At 46.2% G+C, this 21,349-nt stretch overlaps 1 protein-coding gene across 22 annotated transcripts in view; it reads left to right on the forward strand.

Annotated features, from left to right (window-relative positions):
- The window catches only part of ZNF618 (zinc finger protein 618), a 164,572-nt gene that overhangs the window by 135,558 nt on the left and 7,665 nt on the right, over window positions 1-21,349 (forward strand). For 4 of the 22 annotated variants that reach the window (XM_081065335.1, XM_081065344.1, XM_081065343.1 and 1 more), the window contains 4 exons: window positions 9,144-9,383; window positions 13,143-13,223; window positions 15,357-15,401; window positions 16,435-16,512. In XM_081065335.1, coding sequence (XP_080921461.1) covers window positions 9,144-9,383; window positions 13,143-13,223; window positions 15,357-15,401; window positions 16,435-16,512 — 444 coding nt within the window. Of the gene's footprint in view, window positions 1-9,143; window positions 9,384-13,139; window positions 13,224-15,356; window positions 15,402-16,434; window positions 16,513-21,349 lie in introns of all 22 variants that reach the window. The other 18 variants (XM_081065334.1, XM_081065332.1, XM_081065327.1 and 15 more) reach the window with 7 other exon arrangements.

Here is a 21,349-nt window from a genome sequence, read left to right on the forward strand (position 1 = left end):
TTTGTTGTTGGGGGAGGGGTGGGCCAGCCAGAGGCTGAGGCTCGGGGCCTTTGCCAGAGTATGGGGAAAGCAACGGTGAGCTTGATGTGGGCCAGTCTCTAGGTGTCCAGGTGTGACCTGGGGCCACCTTACTCTAGTAGCTGGAATAGCTAGGAAAGCCCTACCCTTAAGACAGAAAAGCCTGAATCTTCCCGTTGGTTGGACTCAGTGTAGCATCACTCATCCAAGTGGTTCCTGAATCCTCACCTGGAAAGCCAGCGCCGTGTGATGCAGCTTCAGTCAGAATCCATGTAGGGTTGAGCCCAAGCTAGGCGATGGCCAACTAGATAGGGCAGCTCCCTCTTTGCCCTTGGTGGTGGAACGGGTAAGAAGCTAGAGGAAATGCTAAGCCAGGACTCCGAGCCCTGGGTGTTCATCTTGGGCAGAGTTGTAGGCTTCTGTGTGACCTTAGGCAGGCCTCATCTTTGTCTCTGGCCCCCAGCCTCTCCTTCCTCCCCTGATTGGAATGGAAAAGTTTCTAAGGGCCTTCCCTATAGGGACATCTGGACCTTCCATTCTCTTGATGCTACTGGTTTCCCCGCTCCCCTTCTGGGTGTCAAACGGGGCTCCATCCTTAGATCCCCAAGTATATGAGCTAGGAGGCCCTCAGTCCCCAACCGAAATCCTGACGGGTGTGGCTTAACCAGAGCAGACGCTCAGGGCAGCAGAGCAGGATGTTTAAGAGGGATGTGAGAGCATCCCTGCTTTTGTTTCTCAGGGCAGAGCTACGTGGGTCCCACTGCACTGACTCTAGAAGAGAAGACTTATTTCCAAAGGCAGGGAGGGGTTACGCAAGGTCAGCAGGGTTTTAAGCTGCCTACAGTATGGGAGGCCGGATGACCCGCAGCCAAGGACATTCCGGTGGTCTGGAAGAGGTGTCCAGAGCTTAGAGGATGGGCGGACAGGTTCCCTAGGAAGTCCCCCCTGGGGGACGAAACAGCAGAGGCCCTGGGTGAGAGCTGACAAGTCCTGAGGTCGATAACTGGTTTCAGATTCTCGTCCTGCTCAGCCTCTGACTGCTCGGTGACCTTGTGCCTGTCACTTCCCTTCTCTGGGCTCAGGCTTCCCATCTGTGGGAGCCCTGGAGGTCATTCCAGCCCTGGAGTCTGGACTGTAGGCATCTCCAGCGTGAGGAGACCTTCAGGCAGGCATCCCTGGTGGCCCAGCTAAAGAAACCCATCCCACCACCCGGGCTAAGGATGTTACCCAGTTCCCACCACATGTCTGGGTCCTGTGTGGGGAGACAGCATGCAGCTTCCACTTAGTGGGCATGACCCATCCTTTTGACCTCTGATGGTGCTGAGTCATCAGGGCTGTGGCTGGGCTTGAGCACCACGGCCCGGACCCCTCTGTGGATTCCTCTTTCCAGGGGCTGGGACTGGCAGCTGTGTAGGCAACTGCCTGCTGTCTGGTGCCCAGAGGACATGCTGCCCAGAATGCACTTAGGTATTAGTTATAAGGCCCATCTGCCTTATAGTTATCAGGCGGGCCACAGTTTCAGCCTCTGGAGAATACCTCCAGATCGCTCTTTCTAGAACAAGTTGTAATCATGGAGTTAATAAGAGGGGGAGCTTGGCTTCCAACCTTCGCAGGCAAGCTCCAGGCCCATACTCTTAATTATGAAGGTATCCTGCATCACGTGTCAGATAGTACAGCACAAAGGGGTCATTGCTTGCACCCCGATTTCTTCCTTAACATCCAGGTGCTTCTCTCCTGAAGAGCTGTTTGCTGTTTTTCTGTTCCTCACTTTCTTTTTCTCTCTGTTATGGACTCTCTTTGTCTTTCTGCATCCGTTTGTTGAATAAATCTCTCTTCTCTATTATTAACATCTGGGGATTCTAGGATCATCTGTGTTTAAAATACAGCATGAGAGATTTAGGCTAGATCTGACAGAGGACTGATTCTCCAAGGCTGACCAGTAGCCCCTCCTTTGGATCTAGAGATTTGTATGTCCATGGGTTCTGTGTGGAATTAGGGTTTGGACTTGACGGTTTACGTGGTACCCAGGGCCAGGCCTGGGTCTCATGAGAATAGCCAGAGGGACCTAGGCTGACTGCAAAAGTTCTTACAAATGGAGTCATATAGTATGTACTCTTTTATGTCTGGCTGCTTTCACTGAACAAAATATTTTTAAGATTCATACATATTGTTTTACACACACATATCAGTTCATTCATTTTTACTACTGAGCAATATTCCATTGTATGAAAAAATACCACAGTTTGTCCTGCCATTTGCTTGTTAATTTGAGTTGTTTCCAGTTTTAGGCTGTTATGAATAAAGCTGCTGTGAAAATGCTTGCACAAGGCTTTTTGTGGACAGATGTGTTCATTTCTCTTGGATAAATACCAAGGAGTAGAATTGTCAGATCATAGGGGAGAGAGAGTATGTTTGACTTTTAAGAACTCACCAACCGTTTTCCAGAATGACTGTAGCATCTTATTCGCACCAGTCACAGATTCCCCATTGTTGCCAACATTTGGTGGCAATGGGCTATTTAATTCTAGTTATTCTGGGGATTGTGTAGTGTTATCTCACGTTGTTAGTTTGTAATTTCCTGATGACTAATGATGTTGAGTACTTTTTCATTTGTTTATTGGCCATTTGTATATTTTACTTTGGAAGCTATTTAAATATTTTGCCTATTTTTTGGTTGTGTTGTTTGTCTTTTTATTAAGTTATAGGAGTTCTTTATATATTCTAGATTGGAGCTTTATCAGATATACGTATATCTACATATAGTGAATATTTTCTCTGTCTTCATTATGTCTGTTGATTTTCGCATAGTGTTTTTTGATGAGCAGTTGTTCTTCATTTTGATGAAGTCTGATTTATCATTTGTTTTTATGGTTAGTGCTTTCTGGGTCCCACCCAGGATATCCTTACGTACCTCAAGATGGTGATGATATTCTCCTTTATTATCTTTTAGAAGCTTTATAATTTTAGCTTTTGCATTTAGGTCTGTGATCCATTTCAAGTTAATTTTTGTAAATGATGAGAGGTATGAGTTAAGATTCATTTCATTCCATAGGGATATTGATTGCTCCAACATGATTTGTGGAAAAGATTGCCTTTTCCACATTACAGTGCATTGGGACCTTTGTTGAAAATCAATTGAATGTATAAGTACATTAGTTTATTTCTGGTCCATTGATTTATTTGTGCTTATGCCAACATGGTCTTATTTACTGGGGCTTTATACTAAGTATTAAATCAGGTACTCTCAGTTTTTCAGTGTTGTACTTTTTAAAGAATATTTGTCTATTCTAGGATCTTTTCCTTATAAATACTAGTTTTGTTGCCAATTTGTACAAAATATATAACTGGGATTTTATTTAGGATTACACTGAATCTATAGGCCAATTTGGGGAGAATAGCCATCATAATAATATTGTGTCTTCCAATCCATGAACATGGTATGTCTCTCCAAGTATTTAGGTCTTTTACTTTCTATCAGCAATAGTTTGTACTTTTCAGAGTAGAGGTCTTGCACATATTTCATTAAATTGCCTCTAAATATTTTATGTTTTTTTTTACATTATGGTGATTTTTTATTTTCTAATCATTGTTGGTAATACATGTAAACACAATTGATTATTCAATATTGAATTCAATGTTGAATTCAGTATTGCTAAATTCACTTATTAGTTCTAATAGGCTTTTTGTAGATTCTTAGGATTATCCTTGTACATACTGACATTATCTGCTAGTAAAGACAGCTTTATTTCTTTCTTTCTAATCTGTATTCTTTTTATTATATGTTTCTTCTTTACTATATTGATTAGGACGCTCCAGTACAATGTTGAGTAGAAGAAATGAGTGATTATCTCTGCCTTGTTCCCAATCATAAGGTTCAGTTTTTCATCATTAATTATCATCATTTTCATCCTTAAGTATTATGTTTGCTGAAGTAAGTTTTCATAAATGCCCTTTATCAGTTGAGGAAGTTACCTTCTATTCATAGTTTACTGAAAGATTTTATCATCAATTGGTGTTACATGTTTTTTCTACATCTGTTGAGATGATTCTGTGATTCTTATCTTTTATTCTGATAATGTGGTGAATTAACATGGATTGGCTTTTGTTTTTTTAATAAGTTAGTATGCCTATACTTTATTAAAATACATTTAGAGTACAGAAAGTCAAACTGAAATAAACTGAAGAAGGTTACAATGTTGGGATGTTTTTTTCTTTGCCAGAAGAATCACTTCCTTCTTTGAAGCTTCTTTTTCTAGAGTAGGTATCTAAATTACTTGAAGACCTATGGTAGTTTGTAGAGTTAGCTCTCAAGAGCATGTTTTCTGATCACTTCTATCTGAAATTTCCCAGAATTTTACCTGGCTTTAATATCACTCCCCAAACTGACCCCTCACAGGCAGAGAACTACAATCCTAGGATTAACACGGTGCCCCATATTCAGTCAGTGGTTTGTTAATGATGGTCACAATCAAGAAAATAAATTTTTCTGGTGAAGTTTTTTAAACACCAGTATTGAGGTGTATTGTCGTACAACAAAGTGCCTGTATCCAAGTGTCCAGTTTGATAAGTTTTGACCTATATAGGCACCCATGAAACCATCATTGCAATCAAGATTATGAACATATCCATCACTCCCCAAAGTCCCTCACCATTACCCCATTCTTAGGCAAGCACTGATCGGCTTCCTATTACTAGATTAGTTTGTATTTTCTAGAATATTGCATGTGGAGTCTTATAGTATGTACTCTTTTGTTGTGTGTACAGGGGTGTCTGACTTTTTCCACATACCATAATTATTTTAAGATTCATCTGTGTTTGCATATAGCACCACTTTATTCATTTTAATTGCTGGGTAGTAGTATTCCATTGTCTAGACATACAAGATCTGGCCATTAAGTTCACGAACTCATCCTAGAAAAAGTGCTACATACCTTATTGTTGAATATCACTGTGGCTACATTCAAAGTACTCCCCTAGGGAAGCTATGCACCGATGCCAGTGCCTAGTCCAACCTTCAGAGCAATTTTGGAACTCTTTCTGGAATGGCCATCAGAGCTGTCGTCATACTATGCTTGATGTCTTGAGTGTCATCAAAATATCTTCCTTTCAATATTTCCTTTATCTTTGGGTAAAGAAAGAAGTCATTGGGGGCCAGATCAGGTGAGTAGGGAGGGTGTTCCAGTACAATTATTTATTTACTGGCTAAAAACTCCCTCACAGACAGTGCTGTGTGAACTGGTACCTTGTCGTGATGCAAGAGCCATAAATTGTTGGCGAAAAGTTCAGGTTGTCTTAACTTTTTCACACAGCCTTTTTAGCACTTCCAAATAGTAAACTTGGTTAACTGTTTGTCCAGTTGGTACAAATTCCTACTGAATAATCCCTCTGATATCAAAAAAGGTTAGCAACACCATTGCAACAAGTTGGCGAACTTAATTGTCAGACCTCATAACATTGTCAATAGGTTCTGTGACTTTAAATGAAATGACGAATAACAAAACTAATTTTATCACAGGCTAATTGATATAAACAAGAGTTACATTTCTACAGTATCTTATCGAGGTTACAATAAAACGGCATTGAACAAAATGATATTAATTCTAAGACCTACTGTATAGATACCACAATTTTCTTTATTCACTTATGGAAGGACATATGGGTTGTTCCAGTTTGGAGCTGATACAAATAGTGTCTGTGAACTCTGTACATGTCTTTTATGGACAAATGCTTTTATTTCTCTTCGGTAAAACCTGGGAGTGAAATAGCTGGTATATGTTTGACTTTTGAGAAGCAGGAAATTGTTTTCCAAAGCGGTTATGCGATTTTACATTCTAAGCAGCAGTGTACTTTTCTTTTCATGTAATCTTCCTATCTAATTTGGGTATCAGAGTAATGCTGGCCTCATAGAATGAGTTGGAAAGAGTATTCCCTGAGTGGAGTGTCAATTAGGTTACAATGATTGGTAATGTAGTTTAAATCTCTATACCTTTTCAGGCTTTAAAAAATATATATGCTTTTTCTATCAACTCCTGAGAGAGAAGCATTAAAATCCATAACTTTAATTGTAGACATGGTGTTTCTCTCTTTAGGTCTGTCAGGTTTTGGTTTATGTATTTTGAAACTTTGTTTTCAGGTGCACACACTTAGGATCATTATATGTTGATGAACTGACCCTTTCAAAATGGTGCAATGCCCTTCTTTATCTCTGGTAATACCCATTATTCTGAAATCTATTAGGTTGGTGCAAAAGTAATTGCGGTTAAACAGCAATTACAAACAATTGCAAAAACCGCAATTACTTTTGTACCAATCTAATACTTTGTCTGATATTAATATAGTCACTGCAGCTTTCTTAGTGTTTCTTAGGCTTAGTGTTTGCATGGTACATCTCTTTTCATCCTTTTCTTTTAATCTATGTGTGCATACATATTGAAGTGCATACATGTTGTTGGTTCTCATTCCTTTATCCGGTCTGGCAATCCCTGCCTTATAAATGAAGTGTTTAATCCATTTACATTTAATGTAATTTATTGGTATGGTTGGATTTAAGTTTACCATCTTGTTGTATTTCTATTTGCCCCATTTCTAGTGTTCATTTTTTTCTTCTTTTCTTGCCTTCTTTAATATTAATCAAGAATTTAAAAATTTCCTCTGTTAGCTTTCTAGCTATGTCTTTTTCTTTAATGGTTACTCTGTGGTTTATAATATACATCTTTAATGTATTACAGTCTACCATGAATTTATATCATAACATACCACACGTAATGTAAGAATCTTATAACAGCATACTTCCATTTACCCTCCTGTCCTTTGTACTGTTCTTGTCATGCATATAAGGCTAAATAAGTTAGAAACCTAACATTTTTTTTTTTGCTTTTAACAGTCAATTATTCTTTAAAGTAATTAAGAGATGAGACAAATGTTTTTTATATTTACTCACACATATGAAAATGGTAAATGATTTTCTGTGCTTTTCTTTGTATAAATATGAATTTCTTCTATTATCATTTTCCTTTATTCCCAGAAGAACATCTTCTAACATTTCTTATATTGTAGGTCTGTTCGTAAAAGGTTCTCTTAACTGAAGATGTTTTTATTTCACCTTTTCTTTTGAAGGATATTTCCTCTGGATATGCAATTCTAGGTTGAGAATTTTTTTTCCAGCACTTCAAAAATGTCATTCTTTTATCTTCTGGCTTACATTGTTTCTGATGAGACGTCAGATCATTCTGGTTATTGTATATTTAATGTATCTCTTTTCTGTGGATGATTTTAAATATTTCTCTGTATGACTGGTTGTTAGTAATTTGATTATGGGTGTGTAGTTTTCTTAGAGTTTCTCCTGTTGGAGGTTCATTGAGTTTCTGGATCAGTGGATTGATATTTTTCACCAAGTTTGGAAAATTTTCAGTAGTATGTCTGTAAATATTTTTCTTTCCCAGTTTCTTTTGAGAGTCTTTATTGAGACTATTTACATATATATTAGATTGTGTGATGATATTTATAGATCAACTGAAGCTCTGTTTAGTGTTTCAGCCTTATTTTCCTTTAGTGTGCCTAATTTATAAATTAAACTTTATCAAAGATAGATTTTTTTTTAGAGCAAAAATCATTGTATATCTAGGATTTGGTACTACCCATGGTTTCAGGCACCCACTGTGGATCTTGGAATGCATCCCCTGTGGATAAGGGGGCACTATTATAGTCTTTATTCTAGAATTAGAGTAATCCTTCCAAGGCTGGGCTTTTCTGGTTTTTGACTGAATGGCTGAGGTGTTCAGCAAGGTCTCTCCTGAATGGCAGGTGGGAACGCAAATATCCTCTAACCTTGTACAACCTCTGAATCCCCACTCAGCTCATAGCCCCCCAATAGCTGTTGGCTACCAGGCTTTGCAGAGGCCCCCTCTGCACACATCCGTTTGGCATTCAGCCAAAGACGTCATAGGGCCCCTCTGCACATTTCTAGAGGTTTTTGTCTTTTTGTTCTGTGTGTGTGTGTGTGTGTGTGTGTGTGTGTGTGTGTGTGTTGCCTGATTCTCTCCTCTTTGTTATTCTGCCTGCAAATTCCAGCTGCCTCAGAAGTCCTGACCTCTGGTCACTGTGTCCTCAGTTCAGCGCGATTGCAGTGCTTCCTTTGGGCTTCACTTCTGTGCCACGGTCCAGAAGGCCCCTCCAGGCAGGGATCAGAGGGGCTCACGGCAGGTCTTTCATGTATCAGCAGTCCTGCACCTCCTGCTGTTCGAGGTCTGGAAACTGTTGTTTCATGTGTTTTGTCCAGTTTTTCAGTTGAATTTGGAGGAGGGCTGGTCAGTCCACCAGTTCCATCATAGCCAAAAGTGTAAGGTCTCCAGTTTTCTTTCTAAGACTGAAATCCACCAGGAGGGTTTCCCAAATAGATGACTCTTGCATGGTGTCTCCCACTCATGTCCACCTCCAGCCTTGAGCACACTATTCCCATTTGTCTCGAACGCATTTTCACCCCCCTCTACCTGGGAGAGGTTTCAGAGAGACTTCCTGGTCTCTCGCCACCCTCTCAGCTGCATAGTTACTTTTTTCATATCCTTATAGTCTCTGAATTTTTTTTTTTTCTCCAGTTAAATTTTCAGGTTTACAGAAAGGAGAGACCACTGTGTTCTCTTATTTTTAAACATCTCTTACGTATAAATGTCTCATCTGTTTCTTAAAGCGCAGTCAACCCGTCTAAAACTCCTTCTCGGTGAAAGCCCAGATAGGCATTTCAGCCTGATAACATTCCATGTGAGAAGGTGGTACAAACCATTGAGTGAAATGAGTTAGGAGCCTGGGAGATGCATCCTGGCTCAGCCCCAACCTGCTCTGTGACCCTGGAGTGATGCTTGTACCGCCCTGAGCCTCTGCATCCTCATTTGCCTTATACCCTTGGGGCCAGTGGGACGACAAACATGTAAGACAGGCTTCCCTCAAGGAGAAGCTGGGGAATGTTCTAGATTCCCGGACTTTCCTGGGCTCCAGGTCGGAGCGAGAATCTTTGCTTTCTGTGGACTGCAAAGGGGTTTCAACCCTCAAGTGTGGGGTCTGTGGCTCGAGAGGCCATTTACTTGGCCAGCTCCACGGGCCCTTGGGGACTGAGAGCACGACCCTCTCAGGTACCGCCCCCGGGTGGGAGCCACCGGACGATCCAGACACAGGCTCTGAGTGTTCACATCCAGAGGTCTCCCCATCTCCACGCTTCGTGGCAGCGAAGACCCAGACGAACCAGTCGGGGAAAAAAGCCTCGGCCTCCGTGGTCCGATGCGCCACCCTCTTACACCGCACCCCTCCAGCCACCCAAACCCAGACGTTCCGCACTCCAAATTCAGGATCTCCGGCAAGCAAGGCAACCGCAGGTACCGATGGCCTATGTCACCCCACACTTCTTCGACTCCCCGCCATTCACCCACCTGCCACAGCTGTGCCCTGGGTCATTGTTCCCTTGCAAGAATGAGAGTGGAGGTCCCATAGTTCTCTGGGATGAATCTGGGTCCCATCTGTGCCTCTGGCTGGCCCTCTGACTATGGCGAGCCACCTAACCTCTTTGAGTCTGGATTTTCTTTCCCCAAATCAGAGGGTTGTACAAGATAATTTGCAAACATTTTTTAAAAAACCAATATTTTTTCCCCAAGTCATGGCCTAAGGTGTTTAAAAACATGTTTTTAATTAATTACCAACATTTGAACATTAGGAGATTTTATGAAAACTTGATTTCTAGCTGGCACTGAAAAGTCAGATCTGGCAGTTGTGGGCCCACTTTCCTGCAGGACAACAATTGGCTTGGGGCTGAGTCACAGCTGCCTCCTTTCATAGAGCATGTGCGCTCCAGTTTTCCACGGTTCTCACCCCTCCCTCTTGCCTACCTAACACAATGGTCATGTAGCAGGTATCATTTCTCATTGTGATTACACTGTTGTTTGTCTTACATCCAGCCCCGTTCATTCATTTACCTCACCCGCCTGGACCCTCTTGGCATGAGATTGAATCCCCCATCTTTCAGAAAACCCAATCCACAAGCTCATTTCTATGAAGAGCTGCTCTCCTTGAAGCAGAGTGGTTGACCGGGAGCTATCTTCTCTTGGCGTCTAGCTAGTACTACCCGTGAAATCACTCCATGAGCCGTCGCCCAGCAGGAAACCGATGGATGCCAGCTCCAGTGTTTTCTGAGTCCGTGCACAAAGGGGCTCAGACTCCAGAACAGTGAACAGGCAGTGATAAGTTCACAGCAGCATTTCCCCTGGGAAAACTGATAAGACGCGCTATGTTCTAAGTACCAGTTATCAGGAATCCCGATTCATACTCAGGTGGAACGAGTCTTGGGCTGCAAGCCTGAATTTGTGGGATGTAGGGTAGAGTGATGATGTGGTCCCTCTGGGATCGTGGGTCTTTCAGTTGCTTTCAAGAGACCCACAGCCGTTCATTAAATACACAAGCAATCAAACTGAGAACTGAGTGAAATGACCCAGTAGAGTGGACCAGTGACATAGCCAAGTGACTAGTTGTGCTTGCCTCTACTCTTTGGGTTCAGGGGTCTCCTTTTGGGCCAGGATATGTTTCTTAAAAATGTCTGAAGATATGCTTATTGTGCTTCAATCTGCCGAAAGGAGAGTTAGTAAGTATTATAACTGCAAAAACCACAGTTACTTTTGCAATTCATCAACCTTGAAGGTTAATAGTTCATCAACCTTGAAGGTAATGGCTTTTCAGGTACTGTTTGGAGAAAAGCCAATAGCCGTCGTATTTTTGCAACAATAGTCACAAATTAGTTAGAACCAGACTGGTCATCATGGGCTCATTGGTGGTAGATGTCGGCTCAACTAAATGCTGGGATCATGGCTTTCAGATCTTGCTTTTTACTCTTGACCTTGGCTGAGAGTTCTTACGTCTGTAGATTCTGCAGAGACCTGCCTGCAAGGGGCTGTGTGGTCTGCAGCAGCTCTCAGACCTCAGTGTCCCCAAGTAAGCATCCAGCAAGCTATGGGGCTCGCCTCTGGCTGCCTTTATGTGACTTGGAAGACTTGGGGCGGGGGTGTCACACTTAAGTTTACCAGGTGGGCAGGGCAGAGGATACCAGGTTGCGAGCAGGAATCTGCAATGTTAGAGCTGGAAGTTGACACTGCCCTCGTCATGCCAGAATAGGCAGCTCTTCCTGTGTGGGTGTACAGGCCCATCTGTGGGACTTCACCTATGGTACTGCCCGCTACTCAGCAGCCAGAGGTGCCTATGGCAGGGATAGCTGGTCAAAATCTGCATTATCAACTGAGTAATAGGAAACTAATTATAACCTCAGTTGTCCTAAGTTCTACCAGTATGTTGGTTAGGTTGCACAAAAATCCTCCAACACGGATCAGCCCTGTATATACAAGGATTAAGATGGAGAAAAGAATTGCTTAAAAAAGCAAGCATTTGCCTGGAGAACGAAGTCTCCTTATTCTGCTGTCTTAGAGGGTTAGCAGCGTATCCAGCCCCAGGAACTGGACGACCTCACTTTCCTCCATTTTTCACCTGTAAAATTAAAATGACAACGTGGACCTCACAGAGCTATCAGGAGGATTAAGGGAGACCCTGGGTATAGGGTGTCTGGATTAGTGCCTGGCACATAGTAGGTGCTCAGTAAATGAGAGCCCCCCCCCTTCTAGACAAAGAATTGAGGGGCTTTGCCAATTTACAGACGGCATCTTGAAGGAGGCAGACGTGTCTCTCTCAGTCCAGGCATTCTGGAGACACGATTTGAAGAGAGGGTTATGCTTGCGGTGTTGTGGAAGCCTCTGTAAAAGGAGTCTGCATCAGGAGGCATCGCTGGGGTAAGGGGTCGGGGCAGTGAGCAGAGCCTGTAGGAGCTGCCTCGGTTTCCTTTCCCGTCGCCCTGGTGATCATCTGGAACCCCAGCCCCCACAGTCTGAACACTTACCTCTGGCGTGGGATGACTTGGTGACCAGTAGCATTTCCCAAAGTGGGTTCCTGAAATCACCAGTTTTGAGGAATACTAAGGAATCTGATATTTAAAAAATGGGCTTCGGTGGCCAAATACATTTGGGAAGGCTGAGTTAAATAAAGCTAAATGGATCTCTTTCCGATTGAACTTCTCAGAGCCTTTGATATCCTTCTGCAAGTTGTTTCTCCTTAAGAAGGGGGCTAGGTCGGCTGCTCATTCCAAATTGACTTGTTCCCTGAAGCCTGTATCTCCTGGAGCACCCAGCACCCCTGTTGTGCCAAGAGCAACTTGGAAAAGCCAAGTTACCTTCCAGCTTGGATATTCTGTCTCAGTACCTTCTGCAGGTGGGCGTGGGAATGGGGCCTGAATTGGTGTTTTCCCAGATAGGGTACAGATAGGGCACAGATAGGGTCCAACAGTTTTTTTGTTGGACCCTATCTGTGCCCTCTGGGGTTTCCAGGAGAGGGTGAGCCACTCAGGAAAGTGCCACCTGTAAGTGGATGCCCCAGAAACCACTCAGGAGCCAGTCCCTTCCCCAGGGTGAACTCTGACCAGACCTTACTTGATCTTTCGCCTCCTGAGGTGTGGGGCTGCCCCAGCTCTACTGTCATGTCTTCTCTCCCAGGATGCCTCCCGGCCACCCAGGGACCTACCACTCGGCTTGTTGAATTGGAATGAACTGGCCCTCCTTCTCTGCCTGAGCCACCATTAGGAGATAGTCTTGTCATCCTCCCTGCTCCTTTGGGAGCCTGTGGCAACAGAATCTGGCAGAGGGAGTAGTGAGGGCAGGTCCAAATTACCCACAAATGTGGCTCCCCAGGGGCCAAAGATGGGAGATCCAGGCCCATTTGCCATCTGCTCACTCAGCTGGATTTCATCTGCCTGCTCTTGGCCAGGTCATCCACACGTCCCCCCATGCCTGGACTTCCACCCACTCTAGCATGTCAGGAGGGTCTCTTGGGGCCCTTACAAGTATCAGGCAACTCCGGGGAGCCTGAGGAGCTGGGGAATCTGGTTTGGGATCCTGGAGCCCCTCACTGCTGGTGCCCCCAGCCCAGGGACCTGCACACTTTCCAGATGCCTCAGCCTCTGAGTGGCGTCTGGCATGCCCCCCATTTGGACCTAGTGCTGACGAATCACCGTCATTTTCTCTTGCTCTCTCCTGTCCCCCACCCAGCAGAAAGTGCTTTCAGTCGGAGAGTAGAAAGCAAAGCACAAAACCACTTTGAAGAGACGAATAGCAGTTCCCAAAACTCCAGCGGTGAGTGTGCCCCTTGACGGCTGTCCCGTGCTGTGGCTGCTGCCTCCTTCTTCTCCCACTTGTGGTAGCAGGCGCTTTGTGGGCCGGGGTCTTTGTGGTGCATATGGCGTATGGTGGTGTTGAGGGGAGGGAGGCTGGGGGCAGGGAATTAGAAGGAGGCCAGGGCTGGGCAGAAGCTCAGGGGCCTTTTCTTCCAGGAACATCCCTCTGGGCCTCAGGGGCATCTCCCGGACCATGGCCCCTTTTTGTCTCTTCCCCATGGAGAGAGGAATTCCCCCTCCCCATAGCCTGTCACGTCCACTAACATGGCTCCAGAGGGTTGGGGCTGAAAGAGCCATTGCTGTGTTTTCAGGGTAAACATTGTAGTCAGTTTCTTCCCAGGAGGGGCAAAGGCTGTGCAGTAGAGCGAGCTGTGGCCTAATAACCAGAGGCCCTGAGTTCTGGCCCCACTTTGGACCAGGGACCTCCAAAGTTTCCCTTCCAGCCCCCCCAGCCGAGGTTGGCCTGAGGTTCTCGGTGGTGTTTGGGCGCCCCCTGGTGGCTGCCTCCCACTGGGCGCTGGCAGAGCCTAGAGTTAGAGGGCCTGAGAGCAGGGAAAGGCTCCTCTGTCCCCACCCCCTCCTCCCCGTCCCTTGTCCACCACCCCTGACAGACCCAGGTCAGCCTGCAGGGCCATGGGTGATCACCAACAGCCTCTATCCAAGAAAGGCATAGCAAGGCGCTCTGTACAGTGACAGCCAAGGCAGGAAGGGAAAAGAATTCTGACACTTTTGTTGCATTAAGGTAAGGCGCCCACTCTCTCTGGTGCAAGGTTGAAGTTTCACTTACCGTATTAGCTGTCGTGGGCAGTGCTCGGGTATAGACTGATGATGAAACAGCCAGGAGCACAGACTTGAACATGAAGTTTCTGGGTAGTAATCGGAGCTCCAGCTCCCATCTCCAGCCGAGGTTCGAACCCCAGCTCTCCTACCTATGAGCTGGTGCCTCAGACTCTAGCCTCTTAATTTCTCCTCCGCTATTAAGTGGGAAGAGCACACATGTCCCGGTGCTGGTGAATACTCAGTGAATGTCCTGCATAGATTCCATAAACACTCACGTGGTGAGGTGTTTGGGTGCGGTTTTGTGGGTTTTTTTTTTTTTTAAGTAAACCAAGTGATTTGATGAGTGCCCCGAGCAAAGGAGTGAGGTGTGCTGTGGGAGCCCCGAGAATGTTGACACAATCTCTAAAATCGTAGGTAGAGAGCATTTATCTATTGACTTTTATAAGCTGCTTCACCCTCTAAGACTCTGGCCTCTTAATTTCTCCTAAAAGTGATGGATTTTTGACCAGTGGCCACACGGGAATAAGTAGCAGAGCCAGGACTGGAACCACGGTGTCCTGGGAGCCTTTGCTCTCAGCCAGCCAGGCTATCCCCCTTGCCTCTCCTTCCGCCCGAGCTGATATTCAGAACTGGGAACGACGGTGTAAAGTGCAGCCACCATTTATTGAGCGCTTACTATGTGCCTGGCATGTGTTCAGAGCTGTGTGTGTCTTACCTGTTTCCATCGTTATTTACCACAGCCCCGAGGGAAGGGGGGGGTCAGTGTTATCTCCACTTTTTAGATGGGGAAGCTAAGGCTCAGGAGAGGTCCATGTTGCCCCACGTTCCCAGCTTCTAAGTGGTGGAGCCAGGGTTCCCGGCCTACTCCCTCTGGCCCCACTCTGCTGCCTCCCGCGTCTGAGGCTCACCTGACAGTACCAGGAAGTGTGGGGGAAGTTCCAGGAGGCAGAGCCCTCAGAAACACAGCCCTCGCTGTAGCTGCTCCGGTGTTTGGTACCAGACACTCCGGAGCATTCCGGTGCCGGGACCTAAAAGCAGCTTCCTGTCCTGAAGCGGGCAGCCACGCGTGCCCGTTTCCTCCTTATGTTCTGCAGGCTCACTTTTTGAGAGTTGAGCGTGTCCTAGAGGGATGGCCCTGGCTGATCTTGCCCTGCCCCCTGACTCAGCCACAACCCCAGAATGTGACCCTGGCTCAGATGCTTCCTCTCCTCTGAGAACCCCATCTGGCTCTCTATTCAGAATGGAACTAATGACAATCATCTCAGAGCACCAGAACTGGAAGAGACTTAGCTAAACTGTTTCTCTTTTGCAGAAACTGCAAGTCCCCTGATTTCCAATACTTTCCCTCTCCTACAGAGTAAGTGGTGGTTCCATCGGGGGGCTGGAGAGGGTGAGGTAGGACAGGAATGAACTCAGCTGGCCTCCCCAGAGCATCTGACCTTGGGCTGCTCTTCCCGGCAGACCAGGCAGTGGGTGGAGGCAGGAGGAGGACCCAGCCACAGGCGGGTGGAGGAGTTTGGATGCGGGATGGGAATGAGCCCTGACCGTGGGCAGCCTACCTCTGCTCCCCCCCAGCCCTGGCGAGAGTACAGACCACCCCATCCCTGCTCACTGTGGTAGCCTCAGGACACCTCTTCCGACCCCGTGTCAGCCATCTTCCTCCTCTCTTCTCCTTATTCTCCTTTGCACCCCTTCTGCGTCCTCCCTCATCTCTATGCCAGGCACTGACTTGAGTGCTGGGAACACGGAGATGGAAGATAAAGGTCCATGGGCAGACTCCTTCCCGTTCCTACTATGTTCTCATTATCCCTTTCTTCCCACCCTGCCTCTCTCGCCTCTTCCCTTTCTGCACCTTATCCACGTTTCTCTTGCTTTTCTATGGCTTTCTCTATTTTTTTTTTTACCCTGATCGCTTGTTTCTTCTTACCCTCCCTTTCCTGCCCTCTGTGTCTGTTGCCTTGTTTTTGATTCATTCATACAGTCATTCATTTGTTCACTCAGCAAACAGTGACGTCGTGTGCTTCCACAGGCAGAGAGATGGGCTGTGGCACCAATAAGACGCGGTCTCTGCCTAAGAGAGCTCCTGGTCCATTAGTGCTGTCTTCCCCCAGCCCTTCCCCAGTGCCCAGAACAGTGCCTGGCACACAGTAAGCACTCAATAAATAGCTGCCTGATGCATTAGATGGTCTCTTTATCTGCACGTCTTCCTCTCTCCATCGCTCCTTCCTCCCCCCAGCCTCTCCCACATTAGTTAGTGATGGGGACAGACAGGCTGGGCCCAGAGTCCCAGTGTGTGTTTGGGTTCCCAGTTCCATATCTGCCCGAAGCTCAGCAGAAAAGTGTCCTGTTTTGCCCCGCCCCTAAAACGACTGCTTCATTCTTCCCCTTAGAACCTTATACCTGTGGCGCCTGTGGAATCCAGTTCCAGTTCTACAACAACCTGTTGGAGCACATGCAGTCCCATGCAGGTAAGGGGCCGAGTGGCCCACCCACCGGGGATGCTGCAGCCTTCCCCTTTCCCATTCCTCAGACCCTGCAAAAGGCAGGGATGGCGGAGCCAGTCTGAGACTCCCCCCCCCCCCCAGAGGAGGCCATTCTTTCCCAGGAAATGGTCACAGGACATAGGATCTGCCCTCAGGGAGCCCCGGTCAATCAGTTATATTATGGGGGGGGGGTCTGTGCTTCGGGGAGACAGCAGGCTCAGTGGGAGCACAGAGAGTGGGCATGGAGCTGAAGAAGGCTTCTAGAAGGTTGTGGCTCCTGTGCTGAGCGTAACAACCAAATAGGGGCTGACCAGAAAAGAAACATCAAGGTGGAAATTGAGTGTGGTAGTGGGAGCACAGAGAGTGGGCATGGAGCTGAAGAAGGCTTCTAGAAGGTTGTGGCTCCTGTGCTGAGCGTAACAACCAAATAGGGGCTGACCAGAAAAGAAACATCAAGGTGGAAATTGAGTGTGGTTTGAAATGAGGGGTCAGCAGAGGCAGGAGATGGAAGTAGGGAGGCGTCAGCCCTGGCAACCTGGGCCTAAGCCCCATCTCAGCAGAGTCACGTTCATTGTGACACTGTCCCACAAAGCAGCTATCCGTAAACTTAAGCAGGTGTCAGTCACCAGGAGGTCTGGTTAAAGCACTGATTTCTGGGCCCCACCCTGAATTTCGGATTCTGTAGGTCGAGGGTGTGGCCTAGGATTTGCCTGGGACTGTACCTGAGAACCAGTGCTGTGGAGCTGCAGGCTAGGAGTCTGCCGTCCACATAACCTTTTTACCAGCTGTTTCGCCACCATCTTTCCAGCTTGTAGTATCACCTCCCTCCCTCTAGACCAGGGGTGTCCAGACTGCGGCCCGCAATCCATTTTTAATTGGCCCGCAGCAACTTCCAAAAATATATTTAGTTTACTTAAACCAGGTGAGGCAATATGTACTTCACCTCGAGTGAGTGGCCCGGCTGTTTGTGTATTTTACTGCATATGGCCCTTGGTGAAATACGTTGAAAAAAGTTTGGACACCCCTGCTGTAGACCATTCCCCCTTCAAACAGATACCTCCGATTTTAGGTTTTTATCACTGTAGCACCTCACTTCTGGTCTAATTTCTGTTTTAGTCAAGGAGACACTATTTGCTGTAACAGATCAATCTAAAATTCTCAGTGGTTTAACATAATCCTTTATTTCTCAGGCACATCACAGCCTAATGCAAGTGGTCTGGTTGGGTGGCCTTCCACATGGTGATTCAGGGACCCAAAGTACTTGCGTTGTGTGGCCCTATCCTCCCCTGCGTCTACAGAGTCCTCCCTCTGTGACTGGTGGGCGGGGAGAAAAGCACGCTTCATCCTTCTTTAGGTGACAAGTGACACCTGTCATATATGCCCAAATTCCAGGGGCAGGAGAAATGCCAAGACTCCGCAAAGGGAAACAGGAATCTGGGGGAGGCAGCTAGTGATTCCTGACGCCCATCCCCCAGAGTAATCCTCTGGAGGCGTTGGAAATGATGTAAGGAAAGTACCAGACACGTGGTAGTTCAGTAATGGTAGCTGCCGTTATTCCTACTGTTGTAATTATTATTATTGCTTGTATGTCTCTTAGGCTTACAAACCTTCATCTTTCATATAATGCTCCAGGTCTGACCTGACTAGCACAGAGTAGTACAAGACTAGGTTCTTTTAGGCTAGGTACTGCTCTGTTAGTGGGACCGCCATTCATTCATTCATTCATTCATTCATTCATTCATTCAGCATCTGATTATTGAGTATCTGCTGTAGGGCAGGCACTAACTCACGTGATCTTTTGGGGAGCCTATTATTTATTTCTAATGGACTTACTAAAATCAGGACAGAATCGGACTGGCAGCCAAGACATTCGAGTTCCACGTTCTGGTGTGTCTCCAGGCCCCGTGACCTTGGGCCACCATCTTTGTCCCCCTCTGTGAGCATCTCTATGTCTAATACAAGGGCACGTAAACCTGCTGTCTCCAGCTACCCTCCTCGCACCAAGGTTTTACCTACACGTGTCTCAGCTCCCACTTACCTTTGCCATCAACCATCCTGCACCAGGGAAAGCCATTTAGACTTGACTTTATGGGAAACAGGGACAGCAGCTAGAAGGCTGCTCAGGGACCCCTGCCTGAGCCCACTGAGACTTTCACAGCCCAGTCCCCTCACTACTCCTCCTGTTCTGAAACCCCAACCCTCCAGCTGTGCCTCTCCCAGCTTCTGGAAGTTGAGGCTAATTAGGGAAGAGTCTGGGTGCCTGTACTTCCCCATCCCTCAGGCAGTTGGGCAGAGGCCATTAAAATGCAAATCAAGTCTGAACCTTGTGGTGGCCCCACTGCCCCCAAGCATCTCGACTTGTTTTCCACGGAAAGCTTTGGGCTGCTTTGTTCTGGTCCAGTACTGGCAGAGAATGCAGGAGGCAATCCAGTGCAAATCCAGGCTGAATCCCAGCCAGGCTGAGTCGGGATTAAAGGATTGACTCCATAGAGAGAAATTAAGCGTCATGATCTGCGCAGTTCACAGTGCTGCTGATAAGGGGGATCAGCCTCGAATAACACCAATCTCATTAAGAGGCTGCTGAATGGCACAGGGTAATTCCCACTAATAAACTTGCTTTCTGTGCTGTAGGAAAACCTGTCTTGCCTCAGCAGTTCAGGAACGTGTTTTGACAGTAATAATAAACACTAAAGACAGCTAACGTTTAGTGAGCAATTAGTGTGTATCAGGTGTGGTCATATTCACCAGCCAACGTTATCATCCCATTGTATAGATGAAGAAATTGAGGCTCAGAGAACATAATCACTGGCCCAAAGTTGCACAGCTACTAACATGATTGAAGCTCTTACTTGATGCCAGGACTTATTCTGAGAGTTTTACACGTTAGCTCATTTAACCCTCAAAACAGCACTCTGATATTAGCTCCACTTTACAGATAAGGAAATTGAGGCACAAAATGGCTAAGTAACTTGCCCAAGGCTATGCAGTCACAATGTCAGACCAGGATTCTGACTCTCAGTGAAATCCAGAGCCTGTGCTCTTAACTATCACCCTCTTCAGCCAGGTAGATGGTGTGGAGGGTTAGCAGACGCAAAGCCCTCTCAGAGGTCATTCCTGCCAGTCCCTTTTTAAAGTACATTGAGGAGGACCATAGCCAGGAGAGACATGGGGACTTGCCCAGGCAGCAAACAGGCTGGTAGTTGCAGTTTTAGGATTTTGGAAGGGCGACACCTGATTTCTAATCCCATTGAGCCCCTTCACCTCTCTGGGCCTCAGTCTTCTCATCTGTAAAGTGGGCTAACCCGGGCTCCCCACAGGCTGAGTGAGGGTTCTGGAGATGACATGTGAAGTATTCAGAGCTGTGGCACGTTCTAAGATAAGACCTGACAGCAACAGAAGCCTATTTTTCCATCCTCTGCCAGAAACCACCACTTTTTCTTTCCTGCACCAGTCCCACCCTGGTGACAGCCTTTATTCAGCTTTATAGCCTGCCCTTTACAGGTGTGTGTGTGTGTGTGTGTGTGTGTGTGTGTGTGTGTGTGTGTGTTAAACCTTATTTCTGCTCAAGCTATAAATCAAGCCTTTTCACAGAGCATTTACTCAGTACCTCCCCCATTCAACAGCAGTATTTGTGAGATATGGAGAAAAAAAATTTTTTAATCAACCAATACTAGACATTGTTCTCTACTGCTGGGTTGGGTAATCTCTATTCCCAGTTCTGTGGAAAGTCAGAGAATGAGGGACTCATCCTGCAGCTTGCCCTTCCCCAGCATTTTGGAGGGAGGAGGGGAAACTGACGCCCAGAAAGTTAAAGTGTCTAACTCAAGGTGTTGTGAGCAGGACATGACTATCAGAGTAGCAATCTCGTACATGTTTGTATCTTTCCACAACGTCAGACTTTATTAGAATAAAGCCATGGATCTAGTCCTACTGACTCGGTTAACCACAGGCATTAATCAAGGCTCTGGCCGGAAGATGGCCTCCAGTAGTGGAGATAGAGCGGTTTCACACAGCAGGGTCACACAGGTTTGCCAGCAATAGGCTTAGGCAAGGTGACCAGTCTTACGAAAGAAGGATGAGAGAGAGTCTGGTGTTCAGTGAGAGTCCCTACGGCACTGGGGTGTGTAGGGTCGGGCGTCAGGCCGGGCTAGTGAAATGGTCGGGCGGCGAGGCTGCATGCGCTCTGTCTGGGACGAGTGCAGGTGCAGTGCCAGCTCGTCAGTTGAGGCCTGAGCGACGAGCCATCAGAGAGCTCTGGTTTTATGCTCAGGACTGGGTGCGGTGTACCCATCTGCAGTCCGAGAAAGCCATCCACATGGTCACACTCCACCCTGCGTCTGGAGTTAGCTGGTTAGGGCGTTCACTGGGTACGCCTTTCACGGGATGCTCTGGCATGACTGTCACTTTGTGACTGGCATAGCTGTCAGAATTATCAGAGTCCATTTTGTGTTCATAATTAATGCTCTGTATACAAGGTTACACCGACAGCCATGACAGAGCCAGAGTCAAACCCAGGGCTTTCAAATCCCTGTACTCTCGGGGAGAAAGTCAACAAGAATGGCTCCTGGTTTTCATTTTTAAATTGTGCTTTTCCTTTTTAATTGTAAGATGTATTCTTTAGAAGAAATTGGAAAAATGCAGAGAAGTAAGGCAGTGAAGAATTAGCCATAGACACACTCCTGAAAGCTAACCACTATTACTCTTTTAATGGGTTTCTTTTCAGTCATTTAAAAATCAGATTTATTGAGATATAATTTATAGAAATAAAATTCACCAATTTTAAGAGTACACTTTGATTGGTTTTGACAAATGTATACAGTCA

Source organism: Rhinolophus hipposideros (assembly GCF_964194185.1).
Source record: "Rhinolophus hipposideros genome assembly, chromosome: 11".
Taxonomy (NCBI): Eukaryota; Metazoa; Chordata; class Mammalia; order Chiroptera; family Rhinolophidae; genus Rhinolophus; species Rhinolophus hipposideros.